This window comes from Vidua macroura, chromosome 20, assembly GCF_024509145.1.
Source record: "Vidua macroura isolate BioBank_ID:100142 chromosome 20, ASM2450914v1, whole genome shotgun sequence".
NCBI lineage: Eukaryota > Metazoa > Chordata > Aves > Passeriformes > Viduidae > Vidua > Vidua macroura.
The window spans coordinates 2,971,233-2,986,632 of record NC_071590.1 but is presented as its reverse complement, the minus strand read 5'-3'; the positions used below and the strand labels follow the sequence as shown (position 1 = coordinate 2,986,632).

The following is a 15,400-nucleotide window of genomic DNA, read 5'->3' as shown; positions in this document are numbered from 1 at the left end:
ACCTCCTGGCTACTCAGAAAGGGGAACTGTAAGGTAAATGTGTTTGTTTTAAAGCTGCTGCACATGAGTAAGATGCTGCTAATAGTTTTTGGACTTTGTTACTACAGTTTTTTAATAAATGATATAATAATTTAAAATGGGAAAATGAATTCCTGATCCAACCTTGCCCTCTTTAAACTGGTATAAGTCTTGGATGTTATTGTTTGTTGGACTACAATTACTGAGTAATGAAATGGTAGTTTTAGATTCTATTTTAGTGCTTTCCTCATGTTAGAAATATCTTTTTCAAAAGAGTAAGATTCTTCCTTACCAAGTAAGCCCATGGGAAGAGCACTCACAAATCAGATGAGCATTATGATAAAATCACGAGTCTGGCTGCAATGTGTTTTTATGTCATCCCTGACTGGACAGTTCTGTAATACTAGCAAGGACTTTGAAGTCTTTTTGAAGTAGGCTGGTTTTAAATTAGTACAGTTAGCAACGACCTGCTCTCTGTTTTACTTTAGATCAAAGCAACAGGCTGTAGAATTTGCAGTGGATGTGGAATGGGAGACCCTATGTGACTTCTTCCAGATCTCTGGCATGCTTTGGGCAGTTGGAAATGCAAAGGTAGATTAGGAGTCCTGAGCTCCAACCTAGTGCAGCGCTGTCTCTCCTACCAGGCTGCCACTTGCTAACAGTTGATGTGCCAGGTTTGCAGCTGATACTAATTACACATCAGCATTAAACACAAATAAAGCATGTGTTCATGTAAGACCAGCAAGATGTGGGGCTGTGTGAACAGAAGTAAAGGAGGCAGAGATGGTAGCTCATCTGGAGCAGAATTCCAAACACTAAGTCCTGCACACAGTTCTAGGAGCAGAAAGAACAAGCCATTAAGTTGCAATTGCTTGCCTCCCTTTGCCTCTGAACCATAGAAACAGTATGCACATTTTAATAATGTGGTATGAGTAAGGGCATCACTGTGCACAATTCTTTTGCTGACTCTAGTAATAAAGTATTCTGCCCTTTATTTATAGGACTGCCTCAAGGATCTGACAGGAGGAATTGAGTGTGCTGCCAAGATATTAAATGAAATTCCCCAGAAAGACATTCAGTGCACTAAAAGAGCCTCAAAGGCAAAAAGAGAAGGAAATGGGCAAGGTAGGTCATACATAATGATCTCGATTGGCGTCCATTGATCTCATCCAGGATCCTTTGAGAGTGGAATATCCATAAAAGTCTTTTAAAAGTCACTTGGATATTCTGGCTAGTGTTTGCACTCACAGAAATGTGTTGTGCAGCAGTAAGGTTAACTTTGACAAGCCATTTGCTTTTGACCCAACTAATTAAAATATAAAAATAATATTGTTGCCTCAGTCCATTGCTGTTAATCTGAAAAACCAGCAAAGAAATACATATTTTATCTTTAATAACTTTAGCTCTCTGCTAAAGATTTCCCTGGAGGAGAACCATGAACATGGGACCGTACTAGAAGTGATGAAAAGTCCCTTGAGCTTGTGCTCCAGGAGAGGACAGGACAATGAGGGACACCTGGGGTGAGTATAGGACTGTGGGAAGCCCACAGTGATGTGTGATGCAATGAGCCAGGATATAGATCAAACCCAAGAATTATCATGAATCAAAACCCACCTGAATCTTTTTGGTAGCTTGTGGTTCTGTTAACCAACATTATGGTTGTGTATTACATTTTGAATCCTGCCTGTTCCCTCTCCAGCAGAAACAGAAATGAAATATAAGTTTTAGCATGTTCTTGAAAAACAATACTACTACATTATGATGTTGATGAAGTATTTGGAGCTATGCAAAAAGTACAAGAAATATTGATATTATGTGTATGAAATGCAGCAGTCTGACTTTGCTCCAGTCATTGTTGTGGGTAATTAGCAGAAGAGCGTGTCTTGTAGTACTCAACCCTTTAATTCTCTTCTCCAGCTTATATAAAGTAGTGCATTGTATGCACTGTACTCACAGGCACTAGATAGCATTAGGCAGGCAGACATAAGCCTTATGTGTAGAGACTCATATTTTCACTTTCTTTTTTTTTTTAGGCTCAGATTTCTCTTGTGTACAGTAGCAAATGGAACTTTCTCATTTTAACAGTCTATGTCCTGTTCAGCAGGAATCTTACCTGCCTGGTGCATGTTTAGTGATTAATGTTATTGCTGAAAAAATGGAATTTATCTGTCCCTTTAATTTCATTTTCTAATAAAGAATTAAATCTACAATGTTGAAGGATGCTACCTTCTTCGCTGAGGCTAAGGATTGTAATAGTCTACATTCACACTTCCCTGGGCCAAAATTATGCAAATGTCATATGAATTCAGCTTTTATGTAAATGCCATTCAGATTTCCCCTGAACTGGACAACAATGTAGTAATACCATGTAAGATGCTTTCCATACAAATCTGGGTAGAGTTGTTCAAAAGAACATAAAACTGGTAAAAAGGCTTAACATAAAGTGACTTTTTTCACCATTGAAGTGACACTAGTTGCTAAGCAGGAAATAAAACAGGCCTCTTGTACCAAACATTAGACTATTTTGGGGATCTTTATTCGTAAAACTGAAATAATTCTGTCTGCTTTGAAAGAGCACAAGCTATTGCCTGGCTGGAATTTGGCCTATTTGGGGCTTTGATTGAAACACCTGTTTGACACTAAATTAAGAAATTCATCCAAGTTTTGATGACCAAAAAATGTCAGTGTTTTAAAAACAAAACAAAAAAATAACTTTGAACCTGAACAAATACTTCACCCTGTTCCATGACTTTTTAAATAGACTTTTTATTGATTGCAGAGGGAGCTTTCAATACTGGCTTTTCTAGAGTTGGACTTCTTCACTAAACAGCTGTACCTAAATTTTAGCAGATGTTTCTCTATTTTAGGCTTTTCAAAACCTCTAAGTGTTTTTTCCATTTAAGTGCATTAGAACCAAATGTTGAATTACTGAAAGTCAAAAAACTTTGCTTTTATCATGAAAGTGCTTTCTAATAAAAGAAAAGGTGATATTAAGTCCTTTATTATACTTCTCTGGATCAAATTGCTACAAATTAGCTCATATTTAGTCCAGTAAAAGAGTTCTGATTACTTTGTATTGAATATAAACTGTAACGAAGTGGCAGTTGAATGAGCTGATGAATTAAAAAGGAGAATCTTTTACAGCTGGGAAGTGCTTTGATGTGTCATTTATTATTTCCATGCTGCACCATGTGCTAGTGCTAAGTGTGGCTTATTGATGGTCTGCCTGTATTTGTGTGTGTGTGTGTACTCAGACTACCTCTGTTTTGATCCTGATACCAAGATCATGGTAGATCATGCATCTGTTAGAAATCGGGGTTCAGAAACAGGACTTTTATTCCAATGAACAAACAAATAGCTGAGCATTGATAGCAGCTCATGCAGTTAGGTGAAAGAAGTTTTGATTGCTATTTTCATATTGCTTGTTAAAGAAATATATCAAGCAAGCTCATGCTTTCAGTTTTTTGAGTAAAAATGAATGAAGTAAGTTTTCAAGCCCTACTGTTTCTTTTCAGGTTTCTTTTTATTTTCCTTCCTTTGCCCACCTTTTGCTGCTGTATGTAGAACTGGTAGAGGTGGTAGTGGTTCCCTCATCCTCAGCTGTTGCATGCAAGCCGTACACTACCCCTGAGAAGTTCAACCTCTTGGGTTGTACCATCCTGTGTCCTTTTTAAAATCTGTTTATTGACTACTCAGGATTTGTAACCAAAATGCAGAAGCCTGCTTTTAAACTGCAGTACAATACACGATGGAATTGGTACTGTATTGCAATGTGTCCACACTTTGGAGATCAGCTGGCCTTCCCTTGCACTGACATCCATGCTGGTATTCCTTTCCTGAGGAAACCACTTACCTTAGGGGCAGTGCAGATACAAAAGAATATCTTAAACTTATCAAACTTTGTGTGTCTTTCAGGTATCTGTTTCTGAAAATAAAACTCCACGTGAAAAAAAAAGTTGCCAAGAAGATCTGCTAATAGAACCAAAACCCCTGTTAAAATGGAATAGCATTCATTTCTATCCACTCTACAGACTCTGAAAGTGTTCCAAGCTCTTTCTTTGAAGTGCGGAATGACCTTTCCTGGCTCTGCAGCCAATAGTCTGGAGCTGTGCTTTCCTAAAACATGCCATTTTATTTTGCTTCATAAGTTGAGGTAGAGGGGTTCAGATTTCAAGGAGAACAAGCGTGGCCATAGAGTTGGAACCTGTGGGCAGTTCGTACTCCCTTCCACACCAGCTGTATGGTTTAGGTTTAGTTTTACTGGAATGGCTGAGGAGAAATTTGCCATCCGGGAGTATCCCCTGTTACAATGTGTTTGTCCAGTGTTCCTGGATGCTGGCAGCATCCAATCAGTTAGGCATGGGCCATGCTCACACTGAAACTCAGCTGGCAATCCATGCTCACAAGACAAGGGCTGTCAGATGCTCCTCAGGGCTAGGTTAATAGTTCCATGCTTTCCAGCTAGCTTGGAGCATGGCCAGAGCACACTTGGGACCTGCTCACAACCATGTGTGGCTTGTTACAGAAGGTGTAAAATACATTTTATCTTACACTTACAGCTAGGGTCTGATTTTAAGTCCTTGAAGAATGACTTTGCTCTCTTGATCCATGTTTAGATTTTTATTTTTCTATGAGAAATGCTAGATACGAAGAGTCTGTGGGGATTGCACAGTCTGATGTTATTCAGCTGGATTAAAAGCCTTTATTGTTTTACTTCATCTGCCTCTTTGCAACTTCTGCAGCCTCAGCAGATGCCTTGAAAACTTGGTAGAAGATCTTTACTGTAGTCTTTGATTTATAGCTAAAAGACATTAAAGCCATTTATGTGCTGGCCAGCACCCCAGTGTGGGTTAGGCTGAATGGAGCATGAGAATTTTTATCGCAAATGCTGAATATCTTCTGGTAGTTTGACTTTTCTTCATCTGTACAGAATTAAGGAATCTGTTTGGGTATGTGGGCATGAAATACTCACTCTACCTCAAAAGAACTAAACCATGTTCTTCCTGGAGAAGAATGGAGGAATTCCTGGAGGAATGTTGCATCCCTGAGGGAGGAGAATCTAAGATGCAGAACCGAGGAAGATAAAGAATGGAGCTGTGTATGCAGAAGAGACTATGACTATGTAGAACCGGTGCCTGACAATTCATGGAGCATTTCCTGGGATGAGACAGACTGATTCCCCAGAACAACCAGTGATGTGGCCCATGGAAAGGCACAGAGCTGCTAACTTTTGGGGCCATTCCTGCTAACATCCTGAATATCTACCCTATCCCTTATGGGTATCTCATGTTTCCTGACCTGAGAATGGCTTTGTTTAGATGCTTTAGAGTATGAAATGCTAATGATTTATTCTGTTTAGACTGCTTCAAGTTTCCCTGAGTTCTAAAGATGAATGAGACAGTCATTGGAAGAGACTTCTGTGTTCAATGGCAGCAAATATTAAGTTTACATGGTGTTGAAAAATAACCAACTCAAAAAAACCAACTTTTGATTGGTTGAAACAAGAAACTAAATGGATGGGCAACAGGGGAGAGGCCATAGCAGAAACAGTAAGGGATTTTGTTTATTTAAGACACTCAGCTGATAATTTCTGTTTGGCTACGTGTTTCTATTTCTGTCATATGAGTTAGAAAATTTCCACTGAATTTAAGAGTCAATGTGTACCATAAATGGGTGTCCTGTCTCAGAGAATAAACAAATGCATTTTCATTGTTAATCCTTCACACTAGTTCTACATTCTTAATGAGTTTTTGGCCATCATTTTTGGAACAAAGCCTATTAGAGGAATGTATTTTAAATGGAGGTAACATTAGGAGGAATATTTATGAAACTAACAAACTATGGTACTGGCAGAATGAAGATTATTTACTTTCCAAAGTAGTATAATTTCAGACCAAAGGTTGGTAAAATTTGTGCTAATCTCTATAACTTGTTTTAGCTGAAAGAATAGGAGAAATCAAGCTTCTTACTATCTTGAATGTCATGCTGTTTTAGATTACGTATGTTTAAAAATGAAAGCTAGCACCTGAAATTTATTTTTTCACCTCTACATTATGGCTTTTTCTAGATATTTTATTTCTATACTAGGTTTTCCAGCCACATACATTTGTTTTAATGAAGTTACTTGTGATTATAGTTGCTAAATTTTTACTTTCTCGCTCAACAGCTGGGTCAAGCTGGAAACCATTTAAAACTCTGGGAAATTAGATTTGATTTTTAAGCGATTTTAAATGCACTAATGACCTGTGCTGTTCTTATAATAAGGAGGAATACAAGATTGATTTTTATTTTTTAAAAGGCAATTTGTATAGTAGTGACCTTTCTTATAGGGGCTTTATGCTAACAAGTGCAATTACTTATGTCAGCACAGTATTACTGTAGTAATATCAGTTTTTCTCAAATTAATGATTTTATGATTACTGAAATGATATTCTCAAGTCTAAATGTATCCAGTGAGATTGGATGTATTTAGTTAAAGTTTTGAGATTTTCTACAGGAAAGAATGTGGTGTGTAAGTGAAAATAGTCCTTGGAGATAATACTTTGAAGGAACATTTTCTGTGTATTATACATGAATTTTAATTTTGGCTAGCTCTCCGCTCTTCATATTAGGAATTTTCCTTGGAGAAAAAGCTGAAAAATCCAAATCATCATAGTAAGACATGAACAGAATTAAAGGCAGGAGCTGTAGCAGGTTACTGTGCTAAGTAATGGCACTTGGGTTGCTTCCATTAATACTAGGTGGAAACTTAAGATTTTATTTCTATTATATTTTTATATTGTTAGTTACATCCAGGAAGGTGCAAATCATTGTCTCTAATTTCTAATGAGTACAAGAAAGAACAAAAGTCTTTAAAAGCATGGAGTACAGAAGTCACATCCTTCTGAGTGTTAAGATACTGTTAGCACGAGTTTGCTGCAGTCATGGACCCACAGGTATTCCAGGGATAACATGGGAGCTGCTGCTCTCTGTTTTACAGTGTGCCACCACAGTGCAAGGCTCTGGGGTCCTTTCTGGTCTCTTAAAACACAGATCTGCAGCAAATGCCTTATGTCATGCTGCCCTTTGACAGTCCTGTTTGCAGGTTTGCAGCACTGATGCAAACTGCTCTGAGCAGCAACAGAGCAGTTCAATCTTACAGGTTTTCTCCCTATTTTTTTTTTTTTTTTTTTGGAAAAGAGAGGAAGCACACATTGCTGGTCCTACTAGGTACCTGTTATTCCATTGTTAGTTGGGTGTCATGTTTGGAGCCCTTTCTAGATCCAATAAAAGCTCCTTGCACACAGCATCTGCTTTTGCATAGCTTTTAACTATTGCTTGTGTTGAATTACAGGTGGCTGCTGGCCTTTTTACTACATGGTGGGTTTAGTTCATGTTTCAATAATTGCTTTATCAAACCTTTTTCAACAGAGAGGCTTTATACATTCTTTTGAGTGACTTTTCCCCCACCTCATCCTTCTGTTGTCAATGGGTGCTCTGGATTAATGTCTGATTTGGAATAGTGTAGTGGCAACTTCTGCCTTCTGTAAATGCTTGCTATCATACCAGGCTGTGACATGCAGCTCTGTGTAACTTACTTACCTCTGCCTAATTTGCAGCACCAATGTGACTTTGTTCCAGCAACTCTGCTTGTTAAAGTTCCTTGGGACTTTTTGTGTGCACACTACAGCACCCTTCTGAAGAACATCACTTGACAGGAAGAGTCTGATTTTCATACAAGAAAACATGTGTCTAGAAATGACACAGGATTCTGGCATTTTTTCTTGGTGGGATTTTTTTATTCATGTCCATTTAAATTTCTAGTTTGGATAATGTGACTAGTTGCTTTTTCAAGGGTTTATGCTACTATGAATTGAGACTGTGAATTGAGATGTTTTTCTGTTCCTATGCGCATGCACACAATTTCCTTTTTGGAGGGAACCTTGCCAAGCTCTGTGTCTGGGTATGGCTGCACGAAGGGAGGATGTTTGGCAAGGTTTCTGAAGCTTTTATTTAAAAAATGGTCAGCTAAAGATCAGCGTGCCCTGGGTGATGGGGAAAGACATCTCCCTCCTGTGGAAGGAATACTGTGAATGGTTCAGCAAGCAGGAAAGTGGAATTATCACTCAGGAGCATACATAGCTCAGTCCCTGCATACCCTGGGACTGTGCCATTAACTCCCAGAGTAGGGATGTTTCCTTCTCATATGGGTATAAAAGAGGAAGGGGGAAGGGTGTGAATGTTTGTTTTTTTGGTTTTTTTTTGTTTTTTTTTTTGGTTTGATTCGGTGAGGGGCAGGGAGAGGAATTTTCCAGAAAACTTAGAAGCTCTCAGAGGAAAATGTCTCTTTTGGACTTGGAAAACTTCATTGATCAGGGTACCAATAGAGAGCAGAGCTGGAGACTGTTGTGCTTGCAGAGAAATGTGTCAGCTGAGATTACAGAATGCCCTGAGTTGGAAGGAACCTGCAAGGATCATGAGTCCAGCTCTTAAGTGAATGGCCCACACAGGGATCAAATCCACAGCCTTGGTATTATTAACACCATGCTGACCAGCAGAGCTAATCTCAGTGATCTTCCAACCAGCCTTATCTCATTTGTCTCTGCTATAATTATCTGTGTTGGACAACAAATGCTATCTGCTACATGGTAGAAAAACAAGCCCTTTAAAAACCAACCAAACATGATGGTGATATTAACCCTCTTTCCCCACAATGGTTTACAATCATGCAAACAAACAAATTCTACAGAATTCTGGGCAAGTGTAATTTGCTCCCATTCAAATAGAGTGCATTGCTGCTTATCACAACTTTAGCTTATAAAAACTGTAATGTAATTACAGTGTAGAAATAGCAAGAATGGAGGGAATTTATCTTAAAATGCATCAAGTTTTCCAATGGGGAATAAATACAGATCATAAATAGATGAACATATACACTGAATGAAACAAATATTCTGATCCAGAGAGTGTGCTGACAACTTTCTGAGCAGGCAGCATGGAAAGAATGCATTGGAGTTTTGCCACCTCTTTATAAAAAGCCAGTGAAGTTCCCATGACTGACTTTTTGTCAGAGGTAGGGTGAGGTAAGCGCTGTTTGTCCCATCAGAGGACCTGGAGCAGAGTTGAGAGGAAGGCTGTGGGGCAAAAGCCATGCTTTGCTTTCATTATCCTCAGGCTCAAGAGTCTAATTTAGTACTGGCTGCACATTAGGTGAACCTCATCTGCTCACAGCCCAGGTTAGCTATTGAACTACCTGGGAAAATCCCAGTCTTTCCTCTGCTGGCTGCTAATGCATTGGTCAAAAGCAGGTGAAAAGAGCTACTGCTGTGCCAGTGTCTTCCCCTGCTCTGTTAAAGAACAGCTAAGTTGCCAGTAGCAAAGGATTCTGCAGAGGAGTGCACCTGACTGCATGAAAGGAAGAGCCTCAGGGATGCTGTGGGAGCTCCAGCGTGGGAAACATGTCTGGTATTAGTTAGTACGCTTGGCCTCATGCCCAAAACTGTAAACTATTGTGGCAAGACTTGAAATGCTTTTTTGTGACTAGGGCTACAACTACAAATACATTTTTCACAGTTCTTGTAGCTGTCACAAATAAATTATCATAGAAAGTTTCTTTCTGTTGAAACATTTGAGCAGTGCCAGGTAGTGATGCTCAGTTCTAAGCAGCAAAGTGCTGAGATGCATTCATAAATAATGGCAGCTGCTGTGGGGCACAAAGAACATATTTGTCATGTGCATGTAGTCTGCTTATACACCTAATAATGCAAATGCCAGATTGATTGTGATTTGACATGAAATGCTCTAATTTGAAGTATTGTCCCCTCTTGCCAGAAGAAGGGGGGCCGCTCAGCTGGTGAAATTCAGCATTGTTCTGTTCTTGTGGTAAATATACTTGGAGTCTCATGGAGTTCAGGGAACTTATGCTCACTGGTATTTTAAAGTCTGGGCTCAGGTCAGTGTTTTTCTGGTGCACAGTCAGCTATTGCTGTAGCTGACTTGACAAATATAGGTGACTGTATTTCATGACTGGTCTTTGGTTATCTGAAAGCTGTACAGGAGTGTGGGGTGGGAAGAGCAGAGGAGAGATATGGAGAGAGAGAAAGATGAAGTCATAAGGAAAAGTGGAGAGAGAGGGTAAGTAATTTCTGCTGCCTGAGCAGAATATGAATGAGATGTTTGGGGTTTTTGTGGTGTTGTAGTGTTTTTCAAAAGGACTTTGTCCAAATATAGTAGAATGCCTAGTTCAGGACTGGAAAGCAGTTGTGTTGTACTCAGTGCTCAAATGTGTTTCAAAATTGGCACCTTAGTGTGCCATATAACTGGTGAAATCAAATGTATTTCCAAAAATCTTTTCTCTGCCAAAAAGGACAGTCATAGTTATATGTGCTGGCTGGATCTCACCTCCTCAGACGAACCCCGTGTGTGTATTGGAACTCCATCAACTTTGCTTTTTAATGCCACGTGATTTGATCTGTCCTGTGTTGTTGCCATTAGCCTTGAGGCTAATTTTTAATCCCTGCTCTGCCTGTGCCAGCAGTGCAGAGCCTGGCTGTCAGCTGGCTTGGAAGCCAGATGGGCACACACTGGGTAACACGCTCTACCTGGTAACTTGCTACTTCAGCAGAGGCATGAAACCTGGCATGAAAGGGCAAGTCTTTCAATCCCTATACCCTGCAGCCTCTTCCTCACTGCTCTTTCCCTCATCAACTCCTTAAACATGAGTGGAAAGTGGTGAACAGTCCTTCCTGATCCCCTGGAAGTCCACCCACCTTCTTACCTAAAGGAACTGGTATGGGCTGGGGGAACTGTGGGAGTGTGTCCTGTCCTCACCACAGGCTGTGGGACCTCCCAGTAAATAGGTTGACTACCCATGGTAAACAATCTGGTAGACAGGGACAGGCATGAAAATGAAGTACCAGCATTCATTCTTATGGATTTTAACTTTCACAGGAATTAAGGTACAAAAGAACCAGTTGTATTTACATCACTCTTAATCATATTCAGGCAATAAAATAGTTGAATTTAAAGCTTGTCTCCATTGTAGAGATAAGAAAACACAGAAACACAGAAAAGGGTAGTTTCATATTAATTTCAACTGTGTATTAAATACAGACACTGTGTTAAGGCTGGAGTGGCTTTAATTTGCTTTACATGTTTAACAGCGTTGAGGCATTTTCAGTTCTAGATGACAGGTTTCACTCCAGGGTTTATAGCACTTTCTACAGATTAGACCTTATGCATGTTTACAGCTGAAATGTTTCCAGGACTTTGATGAGCAGGTTATTTCATAATTGTTCAGCTTGTTTCACTTCAAGGCACATGTTAATGACCTGTGTCTGCAATCAGAGAGAACTCTGGATGGACTTCTTGTCTCTTCTTGTATGGCTACTCTTGCCTTCCTTGAGATGAGGGTCAGGGGGCAATAAGACAAGGTGACAGTGAATTAATGAGCTGGCTGTGCATTTAAGACCACCTATTCTTGGCATCTCTGCCCTAGTAAAGCTGGCACGTCCCCTAGCCCACAGGCAGTGTGCCATGCAGACAGATGGCTGTGGCAGCAGGCAGCCAGGAGGCAATACATGAGCATCAAATGCATTTGTTGAGGGCAGGATATCAAGCCAGGAATGTCAAAGTGGTTTTCAACCCAGAGCTGCTGAACTTGTATGCAAGAGAACATCATTGATACTTCAGCTCAAAGCTGGATCAACTGGGTAAAGTTGGAATTCCCAGATCACAGACAATGAATTTCTGGAAAGCCTTAGATCAAATTTTGTCTGTCACAGGGCATAAAAGGAAGAAGGCTATGGCACTGACCCTTGTCTCTGTAGGAGTGACAGTAGTAAAATCTGATATGGTTTTGTTTAATTAGAAAAAGCTGCTGGGTACCTCATGGGTTACTTTTAATTTTTTTAAACCTGAATGATATTGTTGTGATTAGAATCTTTTGACAACCTCACATATTAATGCTAAGATATTAAATGACAGTGGTCATATTAAGTGATAATGGTCCATGTTTAATAGTCAAGTAAACTGCTGATCAGCTTTGTCAGGGCAATAGAGTGGGACTGTGGATTTCCATATCCAGCCCATGGTTGATGGAGCACCACAATACATGGAATGACTTTGCTTCATCTTTAAAATTGTTAGCTTTTAATGGAATGTCCTCATTGGAAAGCAAATGGTAGGAAACTTCTTCCAATTCTATTTATGTAATTGAATTTGAAAGAGTAATTTGAAACCAATGGGTTTTTTGAAAAAAAACTTTACATAAAACTTCAATTTAACAAATCTGAAACACAGCTGACACCTAGAGAAGTATTGTCTGTTATGATCTGCGGATCCACAGATCCGCAGCGTGCACTTTTAAACTGTGTAATTACACTGATTAGCTTTACTCAGATGATAATCAGATCAGTGTCTGGTAAAATAAGGGGGTATTATTTTGTGTCGTAAGAAGATTATTTTCATTTAGTAGGTTTCAGAGTTTGCTCGTGCCAATATGCTAAAAAAATAGAATTGCCTACAGTCATGTGGGCAGTTGGAACACAATGAGTAAATCTGTGCTCAGACAGGAATAAATCCCACAGGGAACACTTTAGCATGGATTGCTATGCTTTGCAAAAGAAAGAATGGTCTTTAAATCTGTCAGCTTCTCACCTAAATTCTTCTTTATATTGCTGTGATACCCAGAGGAACCTCCAATAGGGAAGGGATTGCACAGGAAAGCAGAGCTGGTGGCACAGGGACTGAAAACTGCACACCTGGGATGAGCTCACCTCCTGCCTGGAACAGCAGGGTACTGGGGGATCAGGATTTCCCTCCACTGCATTCCCTCCCTATGCTAATCTGGTTTTCTGCATAGTGCAGTCTAAGAAACCTAATCTTTATTTTTGTACCACGATCTTTAATTTCCCATTTAATATTATATTATAAAATGTATTTTATATTTTATAATAGAATGTATTACATTATAAAATTTATATTTTTTACTATATTATAGAAGAACAAAGTCTGGAAAAGAGCCTTGGAACTTGTTGCAGTACCTTGAACTTTCTGTTTAGACAGCAGTTCTGATTCTCTGCTCCCTTTTCCATTTGACCTAGGAAAACAAGAACTATAATTTACGTAAGGAACTTGGAAGATGCAACAGCCTCAGTGATATCAAACCAGAATTAAATCTACCTTTTTTCTCTTTATCTTATTAAAAAAAATAAAAGCTAATTGATACTCCTTAGTAAAAATAGAGTAGTTTGGTGTCAAACACTATTTTAGGCTTATTGATAACTCAGCCAAGGTTCAAGTGTTGACCTGCTTTCTTAAGTTTTATTGCATATTGTTACGTTTCCATAGTACTATGACTGAGGGCTGCTATAGTGGGTCTTCCAAAATTCAAATAACTCCATAAATCTCCCTCAATACAGTAAAATGTTAATTAAAAAAATGTATTGTTCATGCCTTTTGAACACAGACATTCATTATTTTGCTTGATGAAGTGACCTTAGCAAGGATCTGCTCATGTCCAAAGGGGTAAGCTTGTAACCTCAGTAACATGGTTAATTTTAATTAGTCAAAGACATGCTCAGGCTCTCTGTAGGTTTGAAACATTTGAATTCAGTTTTGATGACATTATTCTCAGGGAGCATGAAACAGATGCATTTAATTCTTGTTAGCATATTACTTGAAGTTGACTTCAAACGTGTTCATTGTAGGTTGTTAGACAGCCTTCATCTACTGGGAATCCAATCTGTCTATTTGCCCTTTTTTTTCTTTAATTACTTCTACAATTATTGTTTGTAACTCCCACTTGGGATCCTGTGCATGTAGTAGGTGGGCCCTTTTTATACTGAAGTTTGTACAGAAAAAAATCTCTTTTTGCAACAGTTTATAATTTGAGCCTGAGAATTTCTTTCTTAGTTTTGTCTTACACAAAAATAACTTCTCTAGAGGAAGTATTTTATTTTTATGTTAAATTAATTTCTTAAACTTTTTATTTTTCTGTAATGGTGACAGCCATCTGAGTATATTCTCACAAATTATAATGGGAGTACTAAGGTCACCTGCTGTGCACAGCTGTCAGCTTTGAGGTCTAGTCTTGTGTGACAGTTTGCTTGAATGAAGAAGCTCAGGTTTTGGCTCTTTGCAGTAGAAAGAGAATCTCTCACATAAGGCAATTTGTTTCTTTTTCCATGCTTAAATGTGTAATGCCATATTTGTTGCATTTTTAATGCAGTATTAGGTAATACTGTGTATATTCAGGTTCATTCAAAGCTGTAAGGAGTCATTGCTAACCCTGTAGTTATTTTTTAAAGTCACTATTAAACATATAAAAAGTAAAGGCTGAAGAAGAAGAGTTAGAGAGCCTGTAGATACCTTGTAATCTAATGTAAGTCTCTGCACGGGTTCACTCTCTCACTGTGAATTTATGAGCTTCATTGTTCACCAAAATAATCCCAGCAAAAATTACTCTGGAGTATTTTTGCTTATTACTTCCCGTGCTCTAAAGACAAGAAATGCTCTAAGTAATCTTGTGACACATGAGTATTCTTCCTTATGCAGAGCAGCATTGCTTCAGCGGAGTTCCTTGGGTTTGTTCCCAATCACTATGTTACGGTATCCCAGCTGTAGACTAAGACCTTGATTTTTTGGATAGAAGCAGCCTGTTTGTAAAGTAAGAATGATGTTTGCTGAGTGTGTAAGATGTGGGTTTTTCCCCTAGATAAGAAGACTGTTTCTTTGATTGATTCTAGTAGAATAGTAGTTCATTAATTCCCTTATGTTGTCACTGGTTGGTATATTTTTGAGTTTTTTTTTAAGAAACAGAGAAGTTGTTACAGTGTTTTGTGTCACCGTCCCATAGTCCTTTCCTACTTAGCCAAAGTAACAGGCCTGAGCCATGACTTTACAAAGCCATCCTTTTGTAAGGCTTTATCTATATGCAACGATTTGTTTTTCTGGAAGTATATAACTAAAGAAGAAAAATAGACATAAATTTGTTGCAGAATGGGAGAAATTGAGACCGGGTGTGCAAAAGACAGTGGCAAAGATGAGGCTGTATCTCTCTTGCCAAATCCAGAGCTTAAAGAGCCTTGTGTCATAAAATGGACACCTAAAGGTTCACTTACCTTTGGGGTTTTTCTCTGTGCTCATCATGGCTGCAAGGCCATCAGTGTAAGCCGTGTTGTTTAACACTGTATGAGAGGAAAGAGTCATCTCCTGCAGAGTATTTCTTCCTTGGCTTGGTTTGAAAGGACAGGTGTCTGCTAAGGAAGGCAGGAGCCTCTCTTGAAATGGAAAATGTAACCATCCTCCCTCCAAAGTATTATAATTCTGAAATTAAGGGGCTCTCAGGCAAAGATATGGGAGTAGGAGTAACAGTTCTTTAATAGGAAAAATAAAAATAAAA

At 38.9% G+C, this 15,400-nt stretch overlaps 1 protein-coding gene across 1 annotated transcript in view; it reads left to right on the top strand.

Moving 5' to 3' along the window:
• Window positions 1-15,400, top strand: part of LOC128817458 (uncharacterized) — a 139,510-nt gene that overhangs the window by 62,294 nt on the left and 61,816 nt on the right. Inside the window, exon 4 of the mRNA XM_053995941.1 lies at window positions 1,020-1,143. Coding sequence (XP_053851916.1) covers window positions 1,020-1,143 — 124 coding nt within the window. The remainder of the gene's footprint in view (window positions 1-1,019; window positions 1,144-15,400) is intronic.